Source organism: Sphaerodactylus townsendi, linkage group LG08, assembly GCF_021028975.2.
Source record: "Sphaerodactylus townsendi isolate TG3544 linkage group LG08, MPM_Stown_v2.3, whole genome shotgun sequence".
Taxonomy (NCBI): Eukaryota; Metazoa; Chordata; class Lepidosauria; order Squamata; family Sphaerodactylidae; genus Sphaerodactylus; species Sphaerodactylus townsendi.
The window spans coordinates 27,989,918-28,010,556 of record NC_059432.1 but is presented as its reverse complement, the minus strand read 5'-3'; the positions used below and the strand labels follow the sequence as shown (position 1 = coordinate 28,010,556).

Here is a 20,639-nt window from a genome sequence, read left to right as displayed (position 1 = left end):
AGCTAAACGTCAGACTGGGTATCCACAGCCGCCTAGCCCAGTTGTAACTTCAAAAGGAATATGCTAGGGTTGTAATCTTAGCCCTTTTGCTATAAAGGTTATCTTTCAAATGCTTATGTATTTTGATCTTCTAATGGACATTACAGATCCTACTTGGTTCTGTGATTGTCTCGCTTTGTTTGTTTTTTATTGTCTTGCTATGGCTTCAAGCTAATGCAATGAAACAAACTAGTCAGAAATAATTTGCCTAGCAATGGGGACCGAATTTCATCTTGCCAGAAATTCAGAGAAAGAAACTGCTTTTTTTCCCCTACAGACTTGCTTCTGGCTGCAGTCAGTTATGCAGGACCTAAACTGACAAGCTACAGAGAATCTGCCTTGAAGTCAATGGCCTTTGATATGAAGAAAATCAAAGCTGGAGGCTTCGCTTGCCTTTTCTGCCAGACCTGTCAGACATCCAACACTGTCAGGGAAGGCTCTCATCCAGAAGAAGTCCTGACTACTTGAGAGTTTGTCATTTGGCCCATAAGGAGACAAACAATATTGAGCTGTGGAAGCTTATGTGGTGAACGAGATTAGCTTGTGCACTCCAGCTCATGCCAGCTGGGCAACCTTGGCTACTTACAGCTCTTCAGAGCTCTCAGCCCCACCTAACTCACAGGGCGTTTCTTGTGAGGGGAGAAGGGAAAGAAGTTTGTAAGTCCCTTTGAGTCTCCTTACAGGAGAAAAAGGGAGGATATAAATCCAACTCTTCATTTTCTTCCTACCTTGAGTGCTGGCTAAAGCTCAAGCAAGCAACTGAATAATCAAAAAGTGACATGATTCAGAAGGTCTACAGCCACCAAATAAGCACCTGCTGACATTACTTGCTTCCACTCTCTGCCTCATGTATAAATTATCCTAATAGATATGGGGAATTGCACACGATGGCTTAGTCAAAATGTCTTAACCAGGCAGTACTATAACAAAATGAAATACAATCAGAAATACTCAAAAACTCTGTGTAGTCTCTAATTGGTGTCACAGGCCTAACGCAACTAGCAGTGGTGGAGGAAGATAGTTGTATTGAAGGAGTGTTCAGAAAGCTGTCCCAACAGAAATCTGCAGCTCCTGGAGGGCAACAGAAATCTTTCCAGAGATTGTAAACATAATCCTGGTCCAACTGGAAGAGTCTTCTCTCAAGACCAGAGCATACCAGAATCTGGATACCCACACTAAGTCTTGGGTTTTGATTCTGTGTCTTTTGTGACCTGCATTTCATGATTTATTTTTTTTGCTGAAAGACTCTGAGATATGCATATGATTTGAACAGAAAGTAATATTTGGGTTTGACCACTGAAATCAATCTTTATGTTTATGTTTTTGGGCTGCTGATGCAATGAAAGACTGATTTATGTTATAGTGCTGTTGATGCTAATGAAATCTTTAAGTTTACATGTTCTGGGCCTTTATTCATTATTTGATGTTGTGGCTTATGTCTATGATACATGTATATTTCTGTACCCTTTTTCATTATTAGAGACAGTGATTTATGCCTATGACACTAGTTAAAGAGGGCACTAAAAATTAAACTGCTATGTATCAAAAACATATCTGCATTTATTACAAATTAGAATCATCAATATATTATAGAAGCCCCATAATACCCTGCCTTATGCACACAATATCCCAATGGCAATTAACAAAGTGGTCCTATGGGGTACTTTTTTGACCCTTAAAATCTGTCATGTTCACCTGCTAGCCTTCCTCAATGGTCAAAAATAATGCAGTAATACAGTGTAGTAGCTACCACACTACAAATTACAATTATAACATTTTTATGACTGAGACCAATTGTCAGAAAGTTGTTTAAAATTGGGACTCACGTCTTTTACATAAAGTCATGTCCTCTTTAAGAGTGCAATGCAATGTGCCAATCATGCCGAATTCTGCTATGGCAAAATCCTATAACGTCTCAGCCACAGGAAATTCTTTTAGAAGAGAAGAAGAAGAAGAGTTTGGATTTATATCCCCCCTTTCTCTCCTGCAGGAGACTCAAAGGGGCTGACAATCTCCTTGCCCTTCCCCCCCACACAACAAACACCCTGTGAGGTAGGTGGGGCTGAGAGAGCTCCGAGAAGCTGTGACTAGCCCAAGGTCACCCAGCTGGCGTGTGTGGGAGTGTACAGGCTAATCTGAATTCCCCAGGTCAGCCTCCACAGCTCAGGCGGCAGAGCTGGGAATCAAACCCGGTTCCTCCAGATTAGATACACGAGCTCTTAACCTCCTACGCCACTGCTGCTCCATTGTGTGCCATTCCCCGTGTCTAGTAGGAGTGTTGGTTGCACCTGCTGCCGCTTTTTGAAAAATGGTGGATTCGTGTATAAATTTAGCAGATCGCTTGCTTGCTTCTCCCAGCCTTCCACTTCCAGGGTGCAAAAGCAACAGCAAGTTGCTTTGAAAACAAGCGCTGACTGACTGACTAGCTTATGGTAGCTTGATCACAGATTAAGTGTCCTCCACATTCGTCAGCAATGGAGCTGCCACTGCTTTTGGTAAACAGACTGCAATATTCACAATTCTCCTGGTTAAGCAACTCTCCACCCCCACCCCCACCCCCACCCTCTAATGAATGGCAAGGAACTTATTTTTCTCAGCAAGTTCTCCCAAGTACAAACTTAAAGGTACAGTAAATTACCTAAAGACTAAGATGAAGGAATAGTTCCAGTGTCAAAAAGGCAATTTAAAAAATCCACTAATTGGCTCCTTGCAATAACAACCCTAAAATTATGTTCAAATCCTGTCCCCCGCCCCAGTTCTTCCAATTGTATCCCTAGTCTGCCTTCAAAACTAGGAAACAACTGTGAGAGTCTTTTATGCGTGGAAGGTTAATTGGAGACTTCAGGCTGAAGCCCTGGCATTTTTTCATTAGCATTCAAAGTTCTTTGTTTGAAAGGACTCATTACACATTTTTTCCCTTGGGCTCACGATCAAACATGTATTGTGAATTCTGTGCTGTGACCCTAATCCCAAGTGTGCACAGAACACAGATGTGGACTGGGCCTGGGATTCAGGCTCCTCCCCCTGTGCCATTTTTCAACCCAGAGGCGAGGCACTATTGGCCACATTGGGACAACTAAGTGTACCTTATCAATACACATGGAGCCCCCAAAGGGGAAAGGTCTGTGTCAGTTCAGGAAAACAACATGGGAATGAGGTCTCTTCTCCCCGTCACCCCGCAAAGAACTTGTAAAATAGGTTGGATTGAGCTGATTCAGGGAGGCGGTGGGGGAAAACATAACTTGTGCGTAGGCCCTGAGGTGACCATAAAACTTCTGTTCATTAATCAGAAATCACACAATGCTCTGAATGAATTCAGCAGAGAATTTCCATGGGGAGAAGGGTTTCTGCCCAGGAGCATGATTTTCCCATTTCTCCCCTCCTGTTCTAGCCCAAAACACCCCCTGAAATGCTGTTCGTGGGACACAGGGGATCCCCAGGACCAGCATTTCGGGTCATTTGGGGCTCTGGTTACCAACTTCCAGATGGCACCTGAAGATATCTTGCTAGTACAATTTATCTCCAGACAAGATCAATTCCCCTGGAGAAAATTACTGCTTTGGAGGGTGGACTATATGGCAGTGGTGGCGAACCTTTGGCACTCCAGATATTATGGACTACAATTCCCATCAGCAATTGGCCATGCTGGCAGGGGCTGATGGGAATTGTAGTCCATAACATCTGGAGTGCCAAAGGTTCGCCACCACGGCTATATGGCATTACACTCTGCTGAGGTCCCTCTCCTCCCCAAATCCCGCCCTCCCCAGACTCCACCCCTAAAATCTCCAGGTACTTCTCAATCCAGATGTGGCAACCTTATTTGGGGCTGCAGTGGGAGAGAAGAGACAAGAAAGTCACTGTCCACAACAAGAAGTCCTTCTGCTCCCAGAGAATCACTGTGGCACTAGCGTAACGTCCATTGGGCAGGATGGGCGGCTGCCCAGGGCATGAGACCGTTTAGTCACGTGGGGGGCATGTGAGGGATGTAGTCACGTGCAGAGGTGGGATGCAGCCGGCTCCCCAGAGGTGGTTACTCATTTTTTTTTAGTGCCGAGAAGGGGTTGCTAAGGGCTAGCCTGGCCCCTCCCCCTTCCCCCCTCAGCGGCCGCTCGCATCCCTGCCCTGCCAGGCAAACAGACTTGCAGCCAGCAGCACCTTCAGAGTTCAGGCTGTGAAGGAAGTTGAAGGTAAACAAAAGGAGGAGGTGGGGCGGCCAGCCAGCAGTCGACTCTCAGCAGTCGACTTTCAGCTCTCTCCGCCCCCTCCCTTCACACACACAGAGACTTTCTGGAGCCAGGAGGCGAGGCGAGCTGCATGCAACACGTGGGTCAAACGCAGCAGAGGAGAGACTCCGTCTGGAGTCTGGAGAGAAGCGGTAAAAGGGGAAGAGACCAGGTAACTAGTGGCAAGTCTCAGTGGTTCAGAGGCGGCCAGGGACCTTGCTGCCGCTAAAGTGTGCTCCTATCCCTCTGGGATGGAAAGAAAATCCCCTTTCTCTTTCCCTCTCTTCTGTCTGCAAAACGGGCTTTGCATTTGCTGGGATGAAAAGGAGGAGCAGCAGGTCTGAACTCAGTGGTTGGCAAACACAGGGCAGGCATTCCTCCCAGTGACCTGCAATACTAGCTCCTGCAAGTTTCCCTGAAAATTGCAGCATTAACCCTCTTTGGAAAAGATCCTCCCCTTCCTGCTTTGTTTATCAGATAGACTCTGTCTTTTGAGTCAGAAAGGATTAATGACATCAACCCTCTGGATTTTTGTGATCCATCATCCTTGGGATTCTGGGTTCCATTCAATTCCCACTGGCTCTACAACCCTGTACACAATCATTGAATTGCTTACTTTGTACTCAAAACAAAATTTTTAAAATATCCGTTTTATTTACACTGTAAGACCCCTTGAGTTCTGCAAAATGGAAAGAAGGTTAAGAAACATTTAAAATAAATAAGTAAAATTAATAAAGAGCTTCCTTGACATTCTAAAACTTTATGTTGCTATTCATTTTCCATTGGTCTAATTACAGAAGGAGAGGCTTACACCTCTGATTGGGTGGGGACTTGCTGCCAGAGCCTTTGCCAATGGCTGAGGGTGGAGTGGGGATGCTGGCAGCAGGGCTTTTGTTCAGAGCGCGTGCAGCCCTTAGGTGGTGGCAGAGGTGCTGGGGATGAGTTCTGGGCAGGTTGGAGTCCAGCATCTTTCGACTGGATGGTGTTTGGGGGAGTCTGGAGGATGGGGGCTGAAGGATTTCTCCTGCTTCCTGAGACTTAGAGCTCTTTTCAGTGGTTTCTGTTGGTGAGGAAAATAACAGTTCATTTGGGGGACTTTTGTACCTGGATTTCTGTTAATGTAATGGGTCATTCACTCTTTAATTGTTGTCCTTGCAGTGGGTATTCACAAGGTGATGGCCTCACCTAAACATTCCCCCTACTTCTGGTTGTGGTGGGTTTTCCAGACTGTGTGGCCTTGGTCTGGTAGATCTTGTTCCTAACGTTTCACCAGCATCTGTGGCTGGCATCTTCAGAGGTGTATCCCAGAGAAACTGGTTGTTGTGGATTTTCTGGGCTGTGTGGCCGTGGTCTGGTAGATCTTGTTCCTAATGTTTCGCCTGCATCTGTGGCTGGAATCTTCAGAGGTGTATCACAGAGAAACTGGTTGTGGTAGGTTTTCCAGGCTGTGTGGCCGTGGTCTGGTAGATCTAGTGAATGAGCCTATAATTGTTATAGTGAATGAGCCTAATGACTTTGTCATTAATATCAGCACGATGTATCTGTGCCTGAGCCTGTGTGTGTGGTGCGGTGCGTTTTCCTGTTTGTCACTGCTTCACATCGCACACCATTGTTTGTTTGTTGGTATTATTGAACAATTGTAAATAGCTTTTGGTTTCTCTCCTTACTTAAGAACATAAGAACTAGCCTGCTGGATCAGACCAGAGTCCATCTAGTCCAGCACTCTGCTACTCACAGTGGCCCACCAGGTGCCTTTGGGAGCTCTCATGCAGGAGGTGAAAGCAATGGCCTTCTGCGGCTGCTGCTCCTGAGCACCTGGTCTGCTAAGGCATTTGCAATCTGAGATCAAGGAGGATCAAGATTGGTAGCCATAAATCGACTTCTCCTCCATAAATCTGTCCAACCCCCTTTTAAAGCTATCCAGGTTAGTGGCCATCACCCCCTCCTGTGGCAGCATATTCCAAACACCAATCACACGTTGCATGAAGAAGTGTTTCCTTTTATTAGTTCTAATTCTCCCCCCCCAGCATTTTCAATGTATGCCCCCTGGTTCTAGTATTGTGAGAAAGAGAGAAAAATTTCTCTCTGTCAACATTTTCTACCCCATGCATAATTTTGTAGACTTCGATCATATCCCCCTCAGACGCTTCCTCTCCAAACTAAAGAGTCCCAAACGCTGCAGCCTTTCCTCATAAGGAAGGTGCTGCAGTCCCTCAATCATCCTCGTTGCCCTTCTCTGCACTTTTTCTGTCTCTTCGATATCCTTTTTGAGATGTGGCGACCAGAACTGAACACAGTACTCCAAGTGCGGTCGCACCACGGCTTTATATAAGGGCATGACAATCCTTGTAGTTTTATTATCAACTCCTTTCCTAATGATCCCCAGCACAGAGTTTGCCTTTTTCAAAGCTGCCATGCATTGAGTTGACATTCCCATGGAACTATCAGCTAAGACGCCCAAATCCCTTTCCTGGTCTGTGACTGATAGCACTGACCCTTATGGCAATGTGAAGTTTGGATTTTTTGCCCCTATGTGCATCACTTTGCATTTTGCTACATTGAACTGCATTTGCCATTTCTTAGCCCACTCACCTAATTTATCAAGGTCCCGCTTGGAGCTCTTCCAATCCTTTGTGGTTCTCACCACCCTACATAATTTGGTATCATCTGCAAACTTGGCCACCACACTACCCACCCCTACTTCCAGGTCATTTATGAATAGGTTAAAGAGCACTGGTCCATAATGGATCCTTGGAGGACACCACTCCCTATATCTCTTCATTGTGAGAACTTCCCATTTTTTATACCCTTTGTTTCCTGTTCCTCAACTAGTTTTTAATCCATAGGAGGACTTCCCCTCTTATTCCTTGATTGCTGAGTTTTCTCAATAGTCTCTGGTGAGGAACTTTGTCAAAAGCCTTTTGGAAATCCAAGTAGACAATGTCCACTGGTTCCCCCTTATCCACATGTCTGTTTACACCCTCAAAGAACTCTAGTAAGTTTGTAAGACAGGACTTGCCTCTGCAAAAGCCATGCTGACTCTTCCTCAGCAGGTCTTGCTTTTCTACATGTTTAATAATTTTATCTGTAATGATAGATTCTACTAATTTACCAGGAACAGATGTCAAACTGACTGGCCTGTAATTTCCTGGATCCCCTAGACCCTTTCTTAAAGGTTGGTGTGACATTGGCCATCTTCCAGTCTTCAGGGATGGAGGCTGATTTCAGGGATAAGTTGCATATTAAAGTGAGAAGATCAGCAATTTCATGCTTGAGCTCTTTAAGAACTCTTGGATGAATGCAATCTGGGCCAGGGGATTTGGTAGCATTTAGTTTATCAATGGCTGCCAGAACTTCTTCCTTGTCTACCAGTATCTTCGCTAGTTCCTCGGATTCACCTCCTAAGAAGCTTGGTTCAGGTGCAGGAATTTTCCTCACCTCTTCTTAGGTGAAGACAGATGCAAAGGCTGTTCAGCTTCTGCAATCTCCCTGTCTTCCTTTGTCATCTAACGGGCCTACAGCTTCCCCTAGCTGGCTTCCTGCTTTTGATGTACTTGAAGAACTGTTTGTTGCTGGTCTTGATGTTATAGCAGCCATCGTTCCTCATAATTCTTTGTCTCCCTTACAGCTAACTTGCTTCTCTTTTGCCACCATTTGTGTTCTCTCTGGTATTCTTCATCAGTTAAGTTGGACTTCCATTTTCTAAAGACATCTTTCCCCTAATAATTTCCTCAACCTCCTTAACCATGAGGTGGCTTTCTTTTGGACTGGGCTGCCTTTTCCAAACCTGCGGAACACATTCCAGCTGAGCTTTGAAGACTGTGTTTTTAAATAACCTCCAAGCATCTTGGACAGTTTTGACTCTCTTGATTTTCCCTTTCAGCTTCTCTTTGCTATCATCTTTGAAATTTCTACCAGCTTTCTGAAAGGCAAATGTAGCTTCGGTAGTAGTTGTCCGCTTGTTCACAGCAGAGATACTGAATCCTGGCAGCATTGTGAGGTAAAACTGTTCCCTATCATCCCAACAACACTGGCTTCCCGCTGCAGGTCCTGGGTACCCACCTTCGAATTAGATCTAGGATCCACCTCTCCTGGTTGAACACAACCATCTTTCGCTCTGATGTCCGTGTTTTGGCATATCAAAGGAATGTTCTCTCCTTACTATGACCTGAGGATGCATTTTTTTCCCGTTTATATGGGGATAGTTAAAATTCAGCCGATACACTTTCATTTTGCTTTTATTGGCCTCTCCGTTTCTTTTCCATCTCAAAGTCTCTTATTGCGCTTTGGTGGGGAATGAATGTATATTCTAATTAAACTATGCTTCACTGATATTGATATCACGGTGTAGCGCTACTGCCAGCAGGAATCAATATCCCCCTGCATTATTAACGACACTATGCTCTCGCGTCGAGGCCACCCCTTTAATCATATAATCATATCATTTCCGCGCAACCTGGGATGTAGCATCCCACTGGTTATATCGATTCCACCATGTCTGTGATGCGCTATATCAATGTATCGCTTCAGAAATACTTGCTCCAGCTCCCCGGTGACTTTAGATTGAGGCTTCTACTATTAACGCAAAGACCTTGTATGATATCTCTGTCCTAACCTGGGATTTATGTGAACTTTCCTCTAGCCTTTATGAATACTATCACTTATACATTGCATATGCTAGCGTATGTGGTTGATTTAGAAAAACCTCCCTCTCTGTCTGCATCCCCATAGACCGTATTCACAGACAGAGTCACCTCTGCTCATCGGCTTTCCCACAGGGATCAGTTCGCTGTTCGCCACCTTTTAATGTTGGCCCAGCAGCCTAGTTCCTCTTTAGTTAGATGACACATCCCGTTACAGGCCTGCCTTGTCCCAAAAAGTTCCCCAGTTCTATTAAAATCTAAACCCTCTGCCCATCCACACACATTTGAGACCCTGTATCTCCGCTTCTTCGCCCTCTTGGCGTGGAGCAGATAGCATTTCACAAAATCTGCGCCAGAGTCCTGGATTTTAACCTGTTTCTAACTGGCCTAAATTTGGCTTCCAGACTCCTGCTGCATTTCCCAGTATCATTGATGCCAATGTGGACCACAACTGCTGACTCGCTGGCGCACGCTAACCGCAGCCCTATCTGACGAAGCGTGACATCCGCCAGCGCCGCTTCCGAGCAGAAGACAGAAGTCACCATCACCGGTCATCATGCCTCTCCTGAAACTAACTCTCTATGTTCCTGTGATCAAATCACCCACTACAAGGGCCCCCCCTCCCGAGAATCACTCAATCACCGAGGATATCTGACCACCAGCTAAGGAAGAGATTATCTGAGGAGACTTCTTCCACCACCTCGAACTAACTTTCCCTCTGTCTCACAGAACTTATTTCAAAGACTAAGTTATTGTTGTTTGTATTGCACAAAGTTATTTTCTAAAAAGCACTTTTCACAGTAAAAAAATTTTAAACATTTTTTTTTATTTATGGCCATTGCTGTATGCTCGATTTGAGTGGGGCATATTCTATAATGTGATGATTTAGAAATGACCTCAAAAAAAAAAAATTTGGTCGTGGTAGAGATTGCTTGTCGAGAGGGCATACAACTCAGGTTTTGCCCAGGGCTACAGTTTGCCTCGTTACGCCCCTGCACTGTGGGAGTCTTATTTGTTATTCCACTGTTTAAATTTTAGATTGTGTAGACTTTCTCCAAAGGAAAAACTGCTCTTGGCTTCTAACACTGCCTCTAGCAGCAGCTACTCCGCCTGACTCGGCTGCCTTCAAAGGAAAGATGGGGGGGAGGGGACGGGACAAGGCATCCGTATACTGATAAAACTGTACCCAGAATCTTTGGGGGGAGCCACCAGACATGGCCAGTTTTGAGTAGGAAAACAGCGGATAATAAAATAATTGAGCACCATATCCCACAGAGCCGCTCAGGCTTGGAAGCTCTGGATCATTTAGCTAACTCTAGCTGTCAGACCACTAAGTTTCTCCCAACTCTTCAGACTTTCCTACAACAACTTGCATATCTACTTCTACAATCGGTTCTTCTCTTTCTATTGATTTCAAGGCTCCAAATAGGTCAGCTTTTCAATCACCAACCCCCTTTCCCTCCTTGGCTCCACTAAACAGCACATGTGTGTATGTGTGTGTGTGTGTGTGGGGGGGGGGTGTTTCTGCATTCCTTTCAACTGCTTCAGTTTTGGTTGTGGTGGGTTTTCCGGGCTGTGTGGCCGTGATCTGGTAGATCTTGTTCCTAAAGTTTCGCCTGCATCTGTAGCTGCAGGCGAAACGTTGTGAACAAGATCTACCAGACCATGGCCACACAGCCCAGAAAACCCACCACAACCAGTTGAATCTGGCGGTGAAAGCCGTCGACAATACATTGCTTCAGTTTTATTACTTCCACCATTTATATGCATCATATTTAACTGATGCTTCTTTTATTTAAACCTGACAGTTCGATTATCATTCACTGACTGGGAATGAAATTTCGATATTAATGCTTCACTGTCCCCTTTATCCTCAGAGCCCTCCCCATCTTCAACACCTTCTACTAACACATTATCATATTACAAAATGAATTTCAGTCCTGGGAACTCCAGAGGTCTGGAGGAAATTAATTCTGCATGCTGGTTGTGGATACAATATTAGTTCCATTTCTCACAGCTCTATTAATTCTAATTCAATGTTACTTTTCTGAGCCAGGAGTTCACTGAAAATTTGTAAGTCAATGCTCTCTTTTTTTTCCCTCCCAAATTGTTGCCAACAGTTGCTGCTAATGTTTGGTGTTGTTATAAGCTAGGAATGCTTCACCTACACCCTTTTCAGAATAAAGATGACACCAGATTTGAGAATTCATCCGCCATTTCCTGGACCATATTTGTTCTAGAATGCTCTGCTTGGGGACAGAACTAGGAAGGCACTAGGACCCACACAGAGCATTCCAGAACAAAGACGGTCCAGGAAATGGTGGGTGAATTCTCAAATCTGGTGTCATCTTTATCCTGAAAAGGATATAGGTGAAGCACCCCTAGCTTATCTACAGCCTTTGAGGGCTCTGTGGACATTTACTAGGATCAAGAAACATTTGAGGCCTCTGTGGACATTTACTAGGATCAAGTGAAACAAGGTGTAATAGAGAAAGCAATGTAAGTGAAACAAGGCTGAATGCAGAGTGCCCTTTTGGGATGCCAGGCTCTTTGGCAAAGAAAAGCTCCTCATATTGCAGCACGATGCATGAAATCAAGAGCAATGCATGTTTCCACTTGGGTCTAAGGCTGCAACAGAGTCCTCAGCAGGATAAGCTACCCAGTCAGAAATGGGTGCATAGTTGAAGTTTGGTGGTACAGCATCTGCTTGGTATTTAGAAGAATCCAGATTCAGTCCCTGACACTTCCAGTTCAAAGTACCAGGTACTGAATGATATGAAAGAAAGACCTCTGACCAAGACTCTGGGAGCCGTTGTCAGTATAAGCGGGCAATTCTGACCTCAATGACCCTACGGTCTGGCTCAATATAAGGCACCTTCAGGTATGCATACAGATGTATGTCATGAAGCGGCATTGCTTATCTTTAGAAGAGGACTTGACACTGGTCTGTTTCATCATGTGTTTAACAGCACTTGAAAGAAACTGAGGTTTTTTATTGTTTGGCAGCGATTCTCAGTGGCTTTGGTCAATTGTATTTCGATAACTTCCATTTACTACTGAGGTGTAGTTTTATATACTTTTGGGCACAGCCTCAAACAAGGTGAAGAGGTTAACCTAAAAGAATGAACCGTGAAACACGAGGGAAGCATTATTTCTGTAAAGAGGAATCTGAGTTGTTCCAACTCTTCGCTTCCTGCACCCTCTCCAGAAACTGTAAAGCTTACCTCGAAGCTGGTTAAAGGTGGTGAGGAATTTGCTTGTCACAGACTTAAGTTCATTGTTAGCCAAAGTGATGCGATGTATCCCTTCAGTGACATGCCTCATGACTTTGTAAAGGGCAATTGGGAAGGTCATCAGTTTGCAGTCTGCCAAATCTGCAGTGAAACACCAGCAAGAAGAGTGAGAGAGAAGAAAAGGTTTCCCAGAGGAAGATGTATCGCAGTCTAACATGTCAGACATTTTAATTGCCTCTTCTTGAGGAGGGAATGCTTTTACCCAACAAGAAAGCTCAGCAGCGGGTCACAACAAAGTTACTGTGGTAAAATCTGTATGTCTTTTAGAAAATCAGGGTTTTAACCCAGCAACCAAATTTAACGGCACTCAAATCTTTAAAATCATTTATAGAGATTTAATTTTAAGAAAGCGTTATTGGGACTGAAGACGGTGGTGGATTCCGGATGGGCCAAAAACAGCGGCGATAGAAAACAGTAGTGAAAATCTTGATGTAAAAGAGTTTGCACCAGTCGAAGATGGCCCGAACCTTTTTTTTTGGAGACCGAAAGGTGCGCCCCAAACTGCAACCCAAAACCCACTTATTTATCGCAAAGTGCCAACACGGCAATTTAACCTGAATTCTGAGGTTTTAGTTTAGAAAAAACGGTTAGCTCTGAGGCGTTATGCGTTACTTTCGGGGAGTAAGCTTGGTGTAATTTAGTCGTTGGCGTTTATGCTGGAAGCAACCATGCAACTCTTCAAAGGTAGGTGGAATCATGACCCTAGGAGGTAGTTTTACTCAGGAAGCAAGTCCCATTTGCCAGCAACTGGCTGAGCTTTACTCCCAGGTAAAAGGGATGCGTGGCTTTATTTTCTTTTGCAAGAAAAAATCAGTGGGAGTTTTAACAGTGCTTAACTATTCAGCAACAGGGTTACCTATACTGCTAATAATCGAGCCCAGCAGCTCAGGCCAGCCTAGATGTATGTTGGGGGGGGGCAATTCCCCCCCCCCCGATAAACTCTGTTTGCGCATGCCCACAGAGAGGGCTCTGAGTGCCACATCTGGCACCCGTGCCATAGGTTCGCCATCACTGGTTTACACTGTTTTCAGAACGTTTTCATACCTCTGTTTTTGGCTCATGCGGAATCCACCTGAGTTTCTCTGAAAAAGTCTCTGCCCCACTGATCTTTAAGTGCCAACTATCCATAGGCAAAACTCCAACAAGTTCAAAGAAGGATGCTGAATAATTAAGGACTATTCAGTTTGTCCAGTTGTGTGGGATACCTTTCAGCTTCTCTGATCTGAGGATGTGGACAAGATTCCTTGAAGTCTGAAATCTTCAACCCACTTTTACATTACCCCTTGACACTCCTGGCTGCTTAAATCTCCTAACTGGGTGCAAGACACAGTAAATGGAGCGGTGGTCGCCCTTACCTTGAAGCAGGCAGTGGCGTGTCCACTCCTGGAGAAGCCTACTCTGGACCCAAGAGAGTGGAAAAACTACTATCTGGTCTCAAATGTACCATTCTTGAATAAGTGGTGTCTGGACAACTTCAAGGATTCATGAACGAACAGGATTGCTTGGATCTGTTCCAATCTAGTTTCAGGCTTGATGATGGACGAAAATGACCTTGGTTGCCCTGGTAGATAGTCTGCACTGAGATCCAGGACAAGGGGAATGGGACTCTGTTAATTCTCCTGGGCCTCTAAGTGGCTTTTGATGCCATCAAGCATGGTATCCTTCAGGACCAGCTTTAGGACGGACTGGGAGGCGCTGTTCTGCAGGGATTTTTGTGCTACCTCCCAGATTGGTTTTGGAGTGCAATTCTCTGGGAGTGCTGCTCTGCCCATTGGCCTCTGGCTGATGGAGTCCCACGGGGTTCTATTTTATCCCTAATGAATTTTATCATCTACATAAAGCCTGTGGAAAAGCTTATTCAGAGACTTATACCATTTATGCACTTGCGGGTCTATCCCAAAGTGAGCATACACTCCCTTCGGATCAGATTCTTAACTGTGCTCACATTTCCCCCCTCCTCCGCTCACTGCGCCACAGATCAAAAAAGCCCATGGCTTCCAAAAACTCTTAAAATGTGACATTTCCTTTTTCTTCGCTGAGAAAGAGAAGGTCTTTATTGTGTGTTCAGTTTGCCTTGGTCCTGCTTGCCTCTTCTGCCTTTTCTCACCTAACCAACAGCAGCTCCTCCCACCCTCCGCCACCAGAGTGACCAGAAGAATTTTCTTTTTTCTTTTCTTCTCTCTCTCTCTCTTTTTCTGAGAGAGAGAGAGAAAGCAGCAGGCAACAAGAGAAGTGGAAGGTAAGAGAAGTGGCTACTGGTTCACCTGGGGAAGCTTTGCAGCAAGAGAGTCCCATTTGAACTGAAATCTGCAGGAAAAACCCACAGGGAAGAACAGGGCAGTGGGGTAAGACCACTGTATAATCAGCCCTGGGATGAGTTCCCACAAATATGCAGATATCTCCACTCCCAGTAAATCCCAGGAAAGCTGTGGAAACAGTGACCAGCTGCCAAGAAGCAGATTAGGGATGGATGAGGGCTAGCAAATTGAAACATAATCCCAACTAACAGAGCGGCTGTTAGCAGGGGCGGAGCGAGGGGGAACTGTGCCTAGGACACGAGCACGCCCTGCGCCCCTGCCACGCCCCAGAACACTCCCACCATGCCCCCTCCACACTCTCACCACGCCCCCGCAGGGGCGTGCACCTGGTGCGTTGCGCACCACCATCCTGCCCCCTTGGCGTTACGTCACTGGCTACTGGTTTGACCCAGGAATTGGGATGTCTCCTTTTCTTGATGGGGTTGCCCCCGCCCCCCCCCCCAGTAGCAAAGTTTATAGCTTGGGGGAGCTGCTGGACCAGGCCTCCTGTTGGATAAACTGGTGACAACAATGGCCAGGGGTGCTTTTTACCAGCTTTGACTAGTGAGCCAGCTGTAGTGCTCTCTGAGCAGGAAAGATCTTGCCACTGTGTTGCATGCCTGATAACATCTAGATTAGATTACTATAATGCATTCTACATGGGAGCTGCCCTTGAAGACTTCCTGAAGCTACAGTTGGTACAGAATGCAGCCACCGCAATGATGACTAGAGTGGGCCCTAGGGGCCAAATTACTCCAGTTTTGACCCATCTACACTGGCTCCCAGTTTGCTTCTGGGCCTAATTCATAGTGCTGGTATTAACTTTTAAAGTCTTATATTGCTTGGAACCAACATACCTTAAGGACTTCCTACTCCTACATGCCAACACATCCACTCCGGTCATCTTTGGAGGCCCTGCTTTGAGAAGCCTGAGGTTAAACAGGTGGCAACTGGAGATTATGCCTTCTTGGTTATGGTATCGACGTTTTGGAAATCCTGCCCCGAGGAGATTAATCTGTTTCTCTCTATCGTTTTCTTCCACCAGTGGCTGAAGGCTCTTGTTTCATTTAAAGTTCCCCTGCTAATTGTTATTGGCTCTCCTCTCCTGGTGTGTCAAGTGTTAGACAATTTATTGAATTTGTTTAAATATTTCAGATGCACTTTATTTTACATGCTGTTTTAATGTTACAGTTTTAACATTGAACTGTTTTAAAGTTTGGATATTTCCTGCCTGGGGGACCTTATTTGGGAGAAAACAAAACATAGCTACATTTTAAATAAACTTAAAAAAAAATAATCAGTCCCTGAGGAAACATTCCTTTGGAAGGGTTCAATCAAATTACTAGTCTTCACAAAAAAAAGAAAAGAAAAATAATTGTGTGCTGTTGAGTTGCAACTCACTCATGGTGACGCCAGCCCCCTGGGGCTTTCAAAACAAACGATGAACTAAGGCTCCTTCTGCACATGCAGAATAATGCACATTCAATCCATTTTCACGTCTGTTTGAAAGTGGATTTTGCTATTCCACACAGTAAAATCCAGCTTCAAAGTGGATTGAAAGTGCATTATTTTGCATGTGCGGAAGGGGCCAAAGATGGTTTGCCATTGCTTGCCTCTGCATAGCAATTCTCATCTTCCTTGGTGGTCCCCCATCCAAGTACTAATCATGGCTGACCCTACTTACCCTCCAAGCTCTGATGAGATCAGGCTACTCTCACTGCTTCTTCTCAAGAAGTCTATGGATAAAAAGGGGGGGGGAGGATAATGTAATAGAACGGATGAGAGAGCATCAGCCTCCTCTTCAACGTGCCACCTCCAAGCCGCTGCTCTGGTGGCTTTGTGGAAAACCGTCCTTGACGCCAGGTAATCACAATTCCCAGGACACGTCTTTTAATTCCCCTTCCCACTTTACTGGGAGTGGTAATGCATGGTAAGGCAAACTCAAGAAAGAAAATACATTACATGTGGTGAAATTTTTGCTATGGGATTCATTCACCAGGAGTTAGCATTCAAGCATTAGAATGGCCAGGCTACTGTGTAGGGTATCTCTGAACTCATTCACTCCTGATCCATTGTTCTTGGAGCACACCTGTGCACCTGGGCTGTTGGTCTGGTGCTTGAGGGCAAGGGGGAGCAGGAGGACATTCAGGAGTGGTGTGTCACTCTCCATCTTTGCTCCAACACTGCCAAAATCATATTTTTGTCCTTCCCTTCCAAGCTATGACAGCAGTTCCTGTTCATTTTCATAGAGAGAAGGAGACACACCCTCTCTCTCACACACAGACTTTTGCTCTGGTTGGGAAACTATCACCAGCACATTTTCTCATCCTCCTCACATAAAAAGGTAAAGTTTCCCCTTCAGTCGTGTTCAACCCTGGGGGTACCATTGCAAGCAGTGATTTCATAGGCAAGCCGTTTTTGTGGGGTAGTTTGCCATTGCTTTCCCTGGCTATTCTTTATCCCCTAGCTACATGCTAGGTACTCATTTACCGACCAAGGAATGGATGGATGGCTGAGTTGACCATGAGCCAGCTGCCAGGATATCTGACCCACAAAGGGCTCGAACTCCTGACCGTGTGAGTGGCAGCGCAAGCACTTAACCACTATGCCATGCGGCTCCTCCTCCTCCTCACATAGAGGAGACTATATATTTTCCACCTACAGGCCAAGTTACCCACATAGCCAGCATTTTTCTCTAGGAAATCAAAAAAATGAAACGTTTGCCCACCTCAGCACTGCAGTCCTGCTCTGAAATGCTGTAATTTTTTGAACACACCTCCAATGTTGTGATTGGTCTCGTCCACTGAGTCACCTTTCTATGTGCGGGAGCTCTCAAGCTTCTCTCAGTACGTCTCAGAAATTCAGTACATCCCCAAAACGTAACGTCTTCACTCCCCCAAACCCCTGGCCTGGCCCAAGAGCATCTAGCCCTTGTTTGGGATGCAGTTGAAGAGGTACTACATCCATGCTTGTCTGGAAACAGGAGGAAAGACTGGCAAGCTGATCTTCCTAATGGAAGTCAGTGTGAGGGGGGGAAATCTGCTCGAGGTCAATTTGATTGGCAAACGAGTTCCATGAGGAGGAAAAAAACCCCACATTTGATTATCCTGTTCTGTTCAGAGTTAAATGGGGTTAAATCAGCCCCACACTGGCTGGTACAGTTACCATTATATTGGAATACTCTGCCCATCCATCAGAGACTTATCCAAAGTATAATTTGCATTTCACAAATATACCAGACGTGAACTCTCAGTTACTAAAAGACCACGTGATCAAAACAAAGCACAGTGGCCTCTGACAGGGTATTAAAAATCCAAATGCTTATGGAGCATTGTCAACTTAGCTCTAAGCAACAAAATGCTCTGTTTTAGTTGAGGAAAAACAATAAGTGGCTAATCAGGTAATTCTAGTGCCTTTCAGGCACATATTTTTGCAGTTTTCAAACATAAGCCTAGGATAAGGTGACCAGATTTCTACTATTGAAAAGCGGGGGGCACGCACGCGCACCCGCATGAAGCATCATCGCACTTTTATGCAGACCCCCCCCCCAGCTCAGGAAGCAGGAGAAGCGCCTTTCTGGAGGGGTGGTTCCGCGCAGCGCGGGAGGCGCTCCCTGTTTCCCTGAGAGGGTCGCCGCCGCGATTAGCGAATTGTGCTCCCGCGTCGGCGATGCACGCATGTCGCAGGAGCAGCCATTGCCTAATTCAGGTTCAATACGCACCAAAGAAACCTGGCCCGGACGGGACATCCATCGCTCGCAAAAGCGTGAGTGTCCCGCGAAAATCGGGACGGCTGGTCACCTTAGCCTAGGACATTAATTCCTTTGGGCTCCTTCCCTTTTTCAATGCAAACAATTATTTTTTCTTTGACCGTTTTCTTGGAGCACTCTGCCCTCTTCTCCAGCTCTCACATACAAAACGAAAATTAGATATGCATGAACTTCGAGACGCAGAAGATTGCTGCTTTAAATAATTCTGAACCACAGGATAGCTATTCAGTTCCCTTCTTAGCACTTGATTAATCATTCTCCCCTTGCTATTTCCTTAATTTACTTATACCAAACTTTTCTCCCCAATGGGAAATTGAAGCTTACAACATCATTTCACATCCACCATTGTATCCTCACAACAGCCCTGATAGGTAGGCTAAGCCAAGCAACCGCAACTGGCTTAATGTCCGCAAGCAAGCTTCCCCAGTTGTGGTCTCCCAGACCTTAGTCTGATACTCGAATCAATGCAAAGACTCAGGCTTGTGCACAGAAAGGGAGAGATTTATGGCACCTTAAAAACAAGCACATTTATGAAGGCCTATACTGTATATACTGGGGTATAAGACTACTTTTGAACCCTGGGAAATCATCTGTAAAGTCTGGAGTCGTCTTATACGCCAGGTACTAAGTGGGTGGTACTGAGCAGGTGGTACTCTATATTTTAACTGGAAAAGTGGGGGGGTCGTCTTATACCCCCAGTCGTCTTATACGCCGGTATATACGGTATTTCCCTGGACTAGAATTCATCTTATTGTCCCCTGCTGTAGTAGACTGTAGCTCATGGAAGTTTATGCCTTATACACCTGTGGAGAAATGCATTTTTCTTGGGAGGTTTGAACTGAGCAAAACCTTCCCTGGAAGTTTCAAAAAGTTTTCTCGCTTGGCAGATTTCAGGCAGGAGAGAGATAAGTCAATTCAACCGCTTTCTAGCTCCATCTCAGCCACCCTCTTGGAAATGCTGATAGCATTGTGAGAGACAATGGGATGGTCAAGTCCCTGCCTCCCAGAGGTGGGATCCAGCAGGTTCTCACAGGTTTCCGAGATTGGGATTACTGGCCGCTAATATGCCGAGAAGTAGTTACTGAATTGGTGATTTGCCACATGATTTTTGCCTTGATTCGCCTCTCCTCCTCAGCAGTAAGCGTACAGAACTTGCAAGCAGTCCCTAGCAGGAGAGTGCACCGGCCGCGCAGTATGGCAACCGGCGCTTCTGCATGCATTTATTTTCCTCACCAAGGACCAGCGCACCAGCTGCATCCTTGCCACAGCACTGCCCAGGAATGCCCACGCCCCAGAATGCACCTGGCCATGCTCCCATTACGAGCCCCGCCCTTAACCCCATAAGTGCAGGCTACGCCACAGTTTGAATCCCACCACCATGGGAACCGGTTACTAAATTTTTTGGATCCCACCACTGCTGCCTCCCCATCAGAACAGACAGGTGGGGGATTTGGCAGGGAACAGGGATCTGGAGGAACAAAGTGCTAGGAAGAGTTCAGGAAAAAATTCTGGTGAGACTACAAGGAAAAGCTTTTTCCATAGAATCATAGAGTTGGAAGAGACCACAAGGGCCATCAAGTCCAACCCCCTGCTATGTAGGAACACATAATCAAAGCATTCCTGACATGATAATCATTAAAAAAAACTTCCAAAGTAGTCCCACTCTTTTTTGACCTGGCCTGACCTGGTAAAATGGGGAAAGAAACAGATGTTATGCTCCTGGGAGCAAGGAGAAATGTCTGTTTTGTGCTGATGCCACCCAAGCAGTCTGAACTTACCTGAGGACATTTGGAGGAATTGTTTCAATAACTGACAACAGCGGCCAGAGTGGTATTAGCAATTAAATGGAAAGCAGAAGAATGCCGTAATCTCAGAGTGTCAGGGAAAATGTACATATTAAGAGCATAAACATTTGTCAGAGGCAAAATTAATGAACTTTGCGAACAGAAGACCAAATCAAGCGTTCCAAGAGAAATTGAAGTAGCATTTTGAGTATTATTCTTGAAAACAAGAATAATGTATTTTTCTTTCCATGCTGATAAAGCGACTGAGTTAGAACATAAGAACATAAGAACATAAGAACAAGCCAGCTGGATCAGACCAAAGTCCATCTAGTCCAGCTCTCTGCTACTCGCAGTGGCCCACCAGGTGCCTTTGGGAGCTCACATGTAGGATGTGAACGCAATGGCCTTCTGCAGCCTGTTGCTTCCGACCACTCTATAGTCTATTAAGGACAGTGCAATCTCAGATCAAGGAGGATCAAGATTGAAGCAGCCAGCAGTCGACTTCTCCTCCATACAAGTCTGTCCAAAATTGCCCCTTTGTAAAGCTTGGTCCAGGTCAGAAAATTTGGCCATCACCACCTCCTGTGGCAG

General features: G+C 45.4%; 1 protein-coding gene across 2 annotated transcripts in view; it reads right to left on the bottom strand.

Moving 5' to 3' along the window:
* The window catches only part of LRRC20 (leucine rich repeat containing 20), a 113,439-nt gene extending 93,372 nt beyond the window's left edge, over positions 1 to 20,067 (bottom strand). Inside the window, exons 1-2 of one of the 2 annotated variants that reach the window (XM_048506662.1) lie at positions 20,043 to 20,067; positions 12,130 to 12,279 (exon numbers count right to left, since the gene is read on the bottom strand). In XM_048506662.1, coding sequence (XP_048362619.1) covers positions 12,130 to 12,279; positions 20,043 to 20,052 — 160 coding nt within the window. In that variant the 5' untranslated portion in view covers positions 20,053 to 20,067. Of the gene's footprint in view, positions 1 to 12,129; positions 12,280 to 16,179; positions 16,212 to 20,042 lie in introns of those variants that run through there. The other variant, XM_048506663.1, reaches the window with a different exon arrangement.
* Positions 20,068 to 20,639: the final 572 nt, after the last annotated feature.